At 38.8% G+C, this 11,554-nt stretch overlaps 2 protein-coding genes across 2 annotated transcripts; both read left to right on the forward strand.

Moving 5' to 3' along the window:
- Nucleotides 1-3,935: 3,935 nt before the first annotated feature.
- LOC116193616 (pathogenesis-related protein PRMS-like) lies at nt 3,936-6,038 on the forward strand. Its single transcript, XM_031522359.1, has 2 exons — nt 3,936-4,243; nt 5,783-6,038. Exons 1-2 carry the CDS (start codon nt 3,936-3,938, stop codon nt 6,036-6,038), a joined length of 564 nt encoding a protein of 187 aa, XP_031378219.1.
- Nucleotides 6,039-7,396: 1,358 nt separating this feature from the next.
- Nucleotides 7,397-9,125, forward strand: LOC116198149 (oligosaccharyltransferase complex subunit ostc). Its single transcript, XM_031528501.1, has 2 exons — nt 7,397-7,803; nt 8,658-9,125. Exons 1-2 carry the CDS (start codon nt 7,452-7,454, stop codon nt 8,843-8,845), a joined length of 540 nt encoding a protein of 179 aa, XP_031384361.1. The 5' UTR covers nt 7,397-7,451; the 3' UTR covers nt 8,846-9,125.
- The last annotated feature ends 2,429 nt before the right edge of the window (nt 9,126-11,554 follow it).

The following is an 11,554-nucleotide window of genomic DNA, read 5'->3' on the forward strand; positions in this document are numbered from 1 at the left end:
AAAAGATATACTCCAATGTCCCTTTGATGAAGCTACCTGGACAACTTGCAGCTGAATTTAAGTAGCCGTCTTCAATCGGATTAAGCCATACAATATGGTTTTGTTTTTTGTTTTAATAATTTTGGCTTTTGGAATTTTGGAGATTGTGCTTCAATTGGAAATGCAAGACATATATCCCACCTGTTCCAATATCTCTTATTAATTACGGGACGATGTTCTCCGGTTAATATATAGAAAATGACGACCTGATCAGAGTCTCAGACATGAGCCACATGCATGCTCATATATAATTCCATGTTATATACAGTCCTCAATAAAATATTGCTGTCTTCGTTTTTTCTTTTTCATACCCTTTTTTGGGCGAGAAAAATTTCTGCATTCTCGACCATGAAATTTCATTGGATGCATTACTTATTAGAAGAGCAGATATTTTTTCATTCATTTTGTTTTTGAGGTCAGGCAAAGTTATTGTTAATTGCCCATATTTAGTTGTATCAAAATTATTTCATTATGTAATTTCATTTTCAACTGATTGAGGAAAAGGCAAGGAGAGAGATGGCTTTTATTGAGAACTAGAGTTCGCGCTCGCGCTATGCACGACTCAAAACATATTTTTCAAATTTCTCGATATTTATCAAAGAGGGTGTAGCGCATCATGCGCCACACTCACGCCTGATGACTAATTAGTCCTAGATTCGATAGTTAGCTGAGACTACTGTGCCATTTGATTAGATATTCATTAATTGTACCGGGCCACGGCCTCCCTTGTAACCGGAAATTTCTCGATATTTTGCATTTCTATGATAACAACATATAATTATTAATAATGACATCATAAAAAAGCTCAATAATTTAATAATGAATGCATGAGAGCAATTTTCTTAAGAAAAATAAAAAAAAATAGTTAGTTCTCACATATATAAAATAATAAAAGTCATGACGAAACATAGGACGATGGAAACTTTTCATCACATGACTTTCATATGCCACCGATAATAATGTGAACAGGTGGTGGAAGATAGTGTTGCCACCTCACTTCTAAAACTAAAAAGACATGTACTCATGGAAGACGATAAGATTAAAATATAATAAATTAGCTAAATTAAATAATATCATATTACAAATCATTAGCTAAAATCCCTTTCAAGAGAAATGAATAATATTTTGATGTCAAGTGTAGTTGCTTTGATACGGGCAATGCAATGAAAACCGTACTGTAAATATAACCTTGAGAGTTGGAGTAATTCTTCATAATTATTGGAACAATTTCGTCCATCAATTGAGGTCATATTAGTACTTTTGATTATAGAGTTGTAAATAATGTTATGCTTTACGGATAGTACGATTAAAAAGGCTTTTGTATTTTTATAGAGAGATTAATATCAAAGTTATTTCGGTTGTGTTTGGTTTTAGAGTTGAGTATAGTTGAGTTTTGATTTTAATTGGTTTGTAATGATTGTGTTGTTGAATTACGAAAATAACGTGAAAAAATAATGAATAATTGAGAGAAAGTAATGATTGTGTTGTTGAATTGTGAAAAAGTAATGAATAGTTAAGAGAATTAATATTAAAAATTGAATTGAATTGTTAAAAAAATTGAAAAAATAGAGAAAAGTAATAATTGTATTGTTTAATTGAAGATAAGTGAAATAGAGTTGAAATTTTTCTCAAAACAAACAGACCCTAATTTTCTGTAATCGGGTTCATCATGTTGGTCGGGAATTACCTCACGTAAAAGTGTAACTCATAATTCAACCTATGCAATTTAAAGTTGGATGTACTGAAAAAAAAAAAGAACTTATAAATTGAAGAGGAAAAAATGCCTCCTTCAGCTTGGATATACTTGGAAAATTTTCTTAAACAAAATATTATTATTAATAAGAAAATTTGACTGACTACAATACACCTCTACCCCGTGCATATGCAGGGGTCGGTTCGTCTAGTTTTGTATAACTGTGAGAAATGAGGGACGAGGGTAGCGTGGAGAGTGAGGGCGATGAGTAGTGGAGTTGGTAGTTACTTGTTAGTTAATTTCGATAGTAATCTCAATTTTGTGGCTCATAAAATTGAAGTTTACGTGGAAAATGGTATTTTGGAACGTCGAAAGAGAGAAGGAAGGAGACCGTTTGGCTTTATATAATAATAAATATAGATATAGATAATTCGCTTAAGAAATAATAACTAATAATTAATTTAGAGTTCCACTAGCTCACGAAAAAATTAATAGTCCACTAAATCAGCAAGATAAGATAAGATAATATGATTGTTTAATCATAATCATGTTTTACGTATTTTAATTTAATAAGCGAGCACTAATAATAAGATTTATGGTTCGAATCTTATGAATAAATAAAATGTATGGGTGTGAGAGTTTTACCCCTTAAGGAGTCAATTTGGCTCGAACTAGATTCAACGGGCCCGTTAGATTTCGGAACATCAAATTGCACACTGAAATAAAAAGAAAAAAGAAGAGCCGATTGTGTGGAGGAGCCAGAAGAACAAAATAAATTAAATTTTAATTCCAGGATCTCCATATATATATCCTTCAAAGTCACATTATATAACTAAAATGAGGGTGTAGCGAAATGGCGCATATCATCGTTTGTTGATTTAGGGGTCATAGGTTCGATACCTAGTGGATTACCCACTAGAACAAGCCATAACATGGATTTTAATTTCTTATAGTATTTTAAGCAGAAATTATAATTCCATAAACCAAATTTCCTGTGCTTATGACTAATTTCAAGATAAACGACACATTAATTGAAAAAAAAAAATAGTAAAGTTGGTTTGGAAATAATTAACCTATTCTATTCCCTGATATAGATTACTGGATTTTTATACCATTCTCCACCGTTATAAACCGATTCTCCACTGTTGGCTTCTCAAATCGCGCCATACGTACCATCTAACTCCTAAGACTAATCGACTGAAAAAAAACTCCTAAGACTAAATCGTGTTGGTTCTTTAATTTATTTTATCTTTCAATTATAACTCACCTTACTTACAATATTAGCATAATTTTTTATTTTATAAATTGTTTCATTAAAATATTCTTTTATACAAAAGAATAGTTTTATATGCATCCTGAAGTAATCATGCGTAGAAGTGATTGTGGCTATAATAAAGAAATTTTTCAATAATTCTACAATCGCGTAGCGTGAGAAAGTATCAATAGAAATTACAAAAGATTTATAAATTAGTTTATTACTACTCAATCAAAGGGCCATTATTTTACTTATAGATAGAGCAAAAAGTATTAAGAACAAACATCTGGAAGTGGCTGCAATCAACTTCATTCGATGAGAAGTTACGAAAAAGAGATCTATGGGGAGCTTGCTTATTGCCATTTTATTTTGTTTAACCATTTTATATGAGGGAATTAACAAAACATTAAGTGGATATAACGTCCCGAATGAACAAAAGTGATGAGTAGTCACTTCACCATGAAAAATTCATCAGTCTAGATGCAGAAATAATATGTATCAAACAATGACACAATTGATTGAGATTCACATAACTTCGTAAGTCGCGCCGCCCTGAATGCATATTACTTGTACATGAAGATTGCGATACTTGTCTTAACCATGACTCTTTCGTAAGGATGTATATCTCCAAACTAAGGGATATGCCAAAATTATCAAACTCATCGAAACAGATCATATATAGTCAGCGATATATACTCTATTGCTCGATCCTATTTCTATCTATGATTATCTAATAAACCACTCGAGATCAGCTTTCAATCTTTCGCAAGACCGTCTATATAGTTCTTTTATTTGCCAATCCCCACTTTTTAATTGTATATTTCAGAAATAAATATGCCTTCATCGTATTCATTTGCTAATGCCATTTCCATATTGATAAGATTATTAATTTCAATTTGGAGCTTCCTGCCAAATCGTGCTCATGCCTCCGCGAATAGAACACAGTTGATGCAGGAATTTCTCCAAGGCCACAATGCTGCCAGGGAAGCAGTCGGAGTCCCGCCCCTATCATGGGACACGAAGCTGGCCACTTACGCCCGGGTTTATTTGAACCAAAGACGCACAGACTGCAAGCTCATCCACTCTCCTGGCTATGCGTTTGGAGAGAACTTGTTCTGGGGCCAGGGCAGGCGGTGGAGTGCGAAGGATGCCACAGCTACCTGGGTCGCAGAAAAGCAATGGTACCATCACGCCACGAACACCTGCACGGGACAAGAGTGCTCGCACTACACTCAGATTGTGTGGCGCATGACCCAGTACGTTGGTTGCGCTAAAATCATCTGCAAGAGCGGGGATACATTTATCACATGTGAGTACTATCCATCAGGGAACTATATAGGGCAAAGGCCCTATGTACAGAAAATAGTGCCATAGATCCGTAAATCATCATGGGCAGTGTAAAATTTGAAAAAAAACGATTCAATCGTTAAACTGTGTGAATTCATGATGAAGTAGAATTGGTACGGTTTCATCATTAATTTGCAAACAATTGGACCCTATGTTAGTCTTCCTTTTGTGGATACTGATGCGACAAAAGACCCGACAAGTCGGTACCTGGAGAAAAATAGGTTCTGACGACCCTATTTCGAATGAAACGGCCTCCGGAGCAAAACACACCGCTTTACTGTGATTTTTCGATATTTAAGGCAAATTCCATCGTTTAGAGTTTCAAATAGGCAATTTTTTGTTAATTAGGGTGTTTTTGCAATTTTATAAAAGTTTAGTTCTTTTTATGCAATTTAAATTTTTTTAAACCCTATTTAAGAAACGTGTAAATCCTAGGGTTGAATCAGTTGTCTTTTTTCATCAATGAATAAAATTCAAAACTTTCGTGCTTTGTCCAATCTTGGATCAATTCGAGTTTAATGCCTATTTTCTGGTGTTCGTAGAATCAACAGATATAGAAGGTCGTAGTTCCGGTATTCGTGCGTGAATCAACGGGTCTGTAATAGGTTACTCGTGTATATGCTGCGTCAGATACCCAGTAGGTCAGGGAGGATAATGAAGATCTCATTGATAAGAAAGCACGGTCCTTCTTCGTTATATTGATTGAGAGTCAGCGTCACTGTATCGAACCCTTTTTCTAAAGAGAGACGCTCTTACAAGTACACTTTCTACTAAAAAAATCAGAGAAACTTTATGGTGTTAACCATTTTGCTTTTTTTATTTGATTTCATACTAAGAAAAATTTTCTAGGTGGGAACTAGCGCATGAAAACTTGAAGCATTTCGTGGGATGATTAAGTTGACAAGCAGCCAATGGATAAAACGTCTATAATTAAGAAAGTGATTATTATTCACCCAAAAAAGAAAGTTATTATTAACGTCATTGATGTAAATTAATTCTAATAATCACAGTTTAGACTTCAAAGACTAAATTAGTCAGAATTTAAATCAAGAATTCATGATCATCATCCAATTGAAAATTGACCAGGCGTATGCAAAGCATGGATTAAAAACTGTAGGTTGTGATTGACTTGATGATAGTTCTGATCGAGTCCCAATCATGAAAAGCATCCGTTGTATCTGTAAAGATCGAGAAACTTAGCTCAAACGCTACTTTTTAGATTTTGAGGTCTCAGGTCTTTTCTTTATCTATATGAACCCAGTGATCGATCTTTTACGTGCCTATTCCTGACTTCTCATAGCTTTTCAAAAGCATGTCGTCATCCTTTTCAATCTTCCATGGCGCTTCCATGTTCGTAGTACTTTCAATCTCATGCTTCCTTACTTACGTCCACAAGTCCTCACATAAGATAAACATGGTAAAGGAAGCCCTTGACGCCCACAATGCAGCCAGGAGAGCCGTCGGCATCCTGCCTCTCACATGGAAGAAGCCCCTGGGGTGGCTTATGCCCGAGCATACTCGAATAAGAGGAAAGGTGACTGTAAGCTCATTCACTCACACAACACTCTGTATGGAGAGAACTTGTACTGGGGGTCCAGGGTCTGGTACTGGAGTGTCAAAGATGCCGTAGATGATAGGGTGCCGGAGAAACAGTGGTACAGTTACGATCGCCGGGACAAATGTGCTGGCACTATTGGCAGGTAGTATGGAACATGACCCGACATGTTGGGTGCAGCAGGATCATCTGCAAGAATGGGGGTACAATTATCACTTGCGAGTACTCTCCACCTGGGAACTATGTAGGAGGAGGACCCTATTAGTTATGACCAAACTATAGATCGGGCAGGTCGGCATAGTCATCAAGACCCTCTAGCCTAGTGATCATGAGGATTTGGGTGGTGTCCTAGATTTGCTTTTCGCATCCCATCAGGGAATCTAAGATAAGATCGTTCTGCGCATTGCTAGTTACAACCGTGGGAAGACCTTAAACGTAGCTATGTCATCTCAAACTGCCGGATTTTGGGAGGATGTAACTGCTCACAGTATGAAACCCTACCTTCACCGACCGAACGAAAAAGCAAGAGCAGGGGTGTTTTATAGCGAGTATTGTTTTGTTCGGATCTGCTATCATGGAATTGAAAAAAAGATGATCCATTAACAAGGGATTATGAGTTCTGTCTTTGTGGTAAATTAATTATGGAAACATATATAGAAAGCAAATTAAATTAAAGATCAAGATGGAAGCGGATTCGACTGCCAATTAAAATCCTGAAAATCCTTCTATGCAAATCCTTCTGTGCTTCGAATTTTAGCATCACAATGCAGACGGCACAAGTTAGGATTTATTAGGCCAGATTAGCTTGAACTTAAAAAAACGAATTCGTAAATAAGCTTATGAGGTCTAAGGTACGAGTGCTATTTCGAGTGTCTTCCAAGTCCCAGAGAAGAAGTCCAGACACGATCACTGGTTATTCCTGAGGGCATCCGACCTTTCTCTGTCAATCATGAATGAGTTTCAGTTTTGGCCGCTCCACATTTTAAATTAACCAAGATCGCAATAAATGGTCAGTTTCTGAGAATAGATCCATCCATTTGCACATCTTAGATCTATTTCATGAATTACATATATGGCATCCACGTACTTTAGGGTGTTAGATCTCCTTTTGATGCGGATTAGAATTGCATATTCATTCATAGGTAATGCGGATTAGGCTTGTGTGAGCAATTCGGTGTGGGCGCACATGGACCGGCCCGCACTGAACTCTCTGTTTCCCTAATTGTGGGGCGTTCATGAACCAGGAAGAATAAACTCATCGTTATAAAAAAATAAAAATAAAAAAGTGACAATTTAACAGACACAAGGTAAAACAGATGGGCCTGGGCCTGGATTTTGGACTTTTTGCGCAAGCCCGAACCTGAGCATGTAGTGCTATGCCTATCCGGGATATAAGCTTAAACCAATCCTGGAATTGGGAGAGTAAATGAGATTCCAGCAGCCGGGATCGGGTTACTCTAACATCTGTAACCAAACACCCCGTCTCCCTCCACTCAGCTGGATTCACTGCTGCGGCCTCTCATCTTCTCCTTCGGACAGGTCACTGAATCCAACTGAGGAAAATGGCACCAAAACCGGAGACCCAGGCCTCGCCCTCCTCCGCCTCAGATCCGCTGTCATCCGCCGCCGGAGCAGCCGGCTTAATCGACCCCGTCTTCCACATCCTCAGTATCCTCCCCTACAGCTTCCTCCGCCCGCCCCGCCTCCGCCTCAAGCTCCCAACCCTAACCCTCCCTTCCCCCATGACCGTCTACGCCCTCATCCTCCTCACCTACTTCATGGTCGTCTCCGGAATCGTCTACGACGTCATCGTCGAGCCCCCGGGGATCGGGTCCTCCCAGGATCCCGTCACAGGATCCGTCCGCCCGGTCGTGTTCCTGCCCGGCAGAGTCAACGGGCAGTACATCATTGAAGGTATCCCTGATTCTGTCGCAATTCCTGTTTTTGCTTGTCCCATTGCTCTATGGTGCTTCAGAAAGCTGCACCAATTGGGGCGATTAGCTTGTGGGAAGAGCTTAAAGTGCTCGATTGGGTGGAATCGTTCGGTATTCCAGTTCCATTGTGAACCTGCCAATGAAAGAATGCAGCCATGTATAATTCTTTAGTTGGTATTGTAGTTAATTCTTGCAGCATGTCAAGAGAAGCGATTGGTCCGGTGCATAGATGAGGTCCAATGGCAACGGTGAATAGATGGAATGCATTAGGAATGTAGCTAGATTTGATAAGATAATTGATTGCAAAACAGCAAGGAAGACTGCTTTGCGGTCATTCAGCTCGTGTTTAGTTGGCATGTCCAAGATATATTAGAAATGGGGGCAATGTCTCACGGAGCAAAATGGTGCGAGTGCCAAGACATTATGAGGAGAGATGAAAGAGTTGCATTCTAAGAGTCGATATTCGTTCTGTGTTAAATCATTATCTGGGGTGGATGATAGTTGTCGTATCTTTAACTGCTAAAGTTTATGTTGGATATGAGAATAGTTTTTAATTCTTGTCTATAATATATAAATGAACCACTTAGGATTATGGGTCAAATTTTGGTTGGTGAATTTGAGGCCGTGAGTTACAGATTGCGAAGAGAATTATCTATGCAAGGGCTATGCTTGTTGAACTTATGACTCAATTTTTTTCATCGTTTGAGTAGCCAAGACTACATTTGTGTCTAGAACTTACATTTGGTCATCTTATGTCAACCAGTAGACTCTGTAAGTACATAGCAATATAATCATATTATTGGTTTTGATTCTACATTTTTGTACCTCCCTCAGGTCTCTCGTCCGGGTTCATGTTTGTAATCGGTGGGATAGGAATCGTCTTTATGGATATGGCTCTGGACAAGAACCGGGCAAAGAGTGTGAAGTCCTCATATGCTACTGCTGGGGTTCTTTCTGTTGTTCTTGCTTATGTGATGATTATGCTCTTCCTTCGCATCAAAATCCCAGCATATCTTAGGTGATTAGAATCAGCTATTATTGGTAATATGCTCCTTTTCTGGGTTTTCATTTTGTCCTCGGCGAACAATTTTGGATGAGACAAGTGATTATATAGATGTGCTCCCCCCCTGCTTGGTTTGACAGAACATACTGGACGGGGTTGTGTGCTTTTACTATCTTCAGATTATGGTCAGTAGTATTAAATGGACTGGTTTGAAGTATGCCCAAATGCAATATCAATTTCCGACTGTGACATGTTTTTGTTGCTTTAATGCTGCAGGGTCAGATTTTTGTTTCTGCCAACCTGTATGTACTTCTCTTCTTTTGAATACATTGACCAACATCCTTACCCCATTCCATATTGATCAATGAAGTCGTCGAAAGTTGTTAGGATTTAAATAGCAATCCCTATATTTTCTGTAATTAATCAGCAAAACTTATTGAGTGGATTTGGGAATCACTGCTTCAAGAATTCTGAGTAAAAGAATATGTTTGCAGCTACCGCTCTGTGTTTTACTTGAGCAAATGCTTGAGACTTGGAAGTTTGGAACATGGTAGATATGGTAGTGCAGGTTAAGGTACACGGTAAATGGGTTGGTTCCGGGATTCTTCAAGTAGCTTTCAGGTTTTCGGTAACAGTCCTCATCAGTATCCAAATGCTCTGGGCTTCTTTGTACATTCCGAAAGTCTAATAGGTGTTCAATCCTTGCGGTAGAAATGTTATCATTGGCTACACAGATCCATGACAATGGCTGTAAGTGCGAGGATAGATTTGTTACTGAGATCTGCAGGGACTGAAACCAGTGGAGGCTTGCTATTACTAGTACATTGATATTTACTCGTCGCTTCATTCAAAGTCGATGTTAAACGGGTTGTAAATCAATCAGACATAACTTGAACTGGAGGACATTAAAAGAATGGCTGCACTTTTTTTATTTATTTAGTATTTAGCACAACTTTAACTTTCCAATAAAGATGTGATCCATTAAAGATTTCCATCAAAGTTGTGATCCATTAAAGATGTGACAGAAAGACATTGTAAAGTCATAGAGACGAGCGACGAGGACATAGAGATACGTCGAAAGTCTATAAAAAAAAAATCCAATAATTAGAACATAAATCACTCTATTGTATTCACCTCATTAGCTAGATGCTTCTCGGGAGAAAGGGGATGTGGTGATGGCATAGTCCTCGACTTAGGATTAGGAATTATGTGTTCGATGGTCACCCGTGGGATTCACATGCTCCTTTGTTTTATCTTCCCGTATCCCCTCTTGATGGAGCCGTCATCCATTTGAACAAACTAGGAAATTTACATATAACATAAAACAAAAAAGAATGATACTAACACTCTACCCAGGTGCACACCTTCCCGCCTCATTTGGCAGAACAATGGTTCGGCGAGAAGAGCCGCCGCGGGGAGAGAAATGAGAAGTTCCTCGATGAAGTGTAATTTACAGAATGACTACCGTCGAGAATTGTGGCTCTTTTCCTCTCTTTACCTTTTCCATAAGCAGTAGTACACCTTGAGTTGAACGCGCCATACTTCGCCAACTTCCCGATCCACCACGTCTTCTTTGTTTTCCGCCAGATTCTCGAGGTTCTCTGGGAGCGCCTGCAGCCAGTTCAAGCTGACATCAAAGGTGGCGCAGGGAAGTTAAATGTCCGGTGGACTGAGGCATACGCACAGGCTTGCTGGACCCGACCATTAGCTTCTTGAGGTTGATGTTGATGAACTCGAACCCCATGGTGTCGGGGAGCTTGACCAGCCGGTTGAAGTTGACATTTCGTTCTTCCAGGGATCCGTAGCAGAAAAAACCAACTAAGGAAAACTTGTGACAAAAGCAGATGTGAAAAACTTAAAAATACAATTAGATGAGATCATCGTCGCACACACGAACTGTGCAAGATCGATAGCAACTTTGTGATCGCCTGCAATTCTCTGTGGTCTTCGAAGCAATTCCTGATTGTTTCCAGCTACATTCAAGACTTTGAGCTTTGACAGACAACCAATCGAGTTGGGAACGGACCTCAGTTGATTCGAGTGCAGATCTAGAACCACCAAGTTTAGCATCCTCGCGATCAAGGACTCTCGAATCATCTGCAAATAATTGAGAAAATATTAATTACTCCGGCTATATATTTTTCTGTGTGTGTTTAAATAAGCTAGGACAAAACTGATAATACATGACAATATACCAAAACAGTCATGTTTGGCCTAAGCACAGAGTCGTTTTTTCTATATGTTATTTTGACACACACACACAGAGACACCCCCCACTTATTGCTTGCTATACGTATATTCCCTACAAATTGCTTCAACGCGTAATTTTAAGGGTGACGACTTTGTATATGAAAAGTGAGCAGAAAATAATCTCTAAACATATACTGAGTCAAGTCTCAGGCCCCTCTTGTTCCCTCATGGAAGAGGCTTTTCTCCTCTCCATCATCATCAACTTCTTCCTCGATTCCATCTTCACCAGCTGTGGCTGCTCATACGTCATCTCTTACCCGGCGGCCTCGATGACAGAATAAAGGCTTTAAGCTGTGGTAACTATATGAATAGCACACGAGCAATTAATAGCTCCGATTAAAACGCGACTTGGTTGGTCCTCAACCAAAGATATTGTCACCCATTTTTTTACGACTCTTTGGTGGACTTCCTCTTCTGAGCTCGGGTTTAAGGAAGAGCCTTGTAACTTTCGAGGGATTTAAAGAAGGTTTTAGGACTT

This window comes from Punica granatum, chromosome 2, assembly GCF_007655135.1.
Source record: "Punica granatum isolate Tunisia-2019 chromosome 2, ASM765513v2, whole genome shotgun sequence".
Classification (NCBI taxonomy): domain Eukaryota; kingdom Viridiplantae; phylum Streptophyta; class Magnoliopsida; order Myrtales; family Lythraceae; genus Punica; species Punica granatum.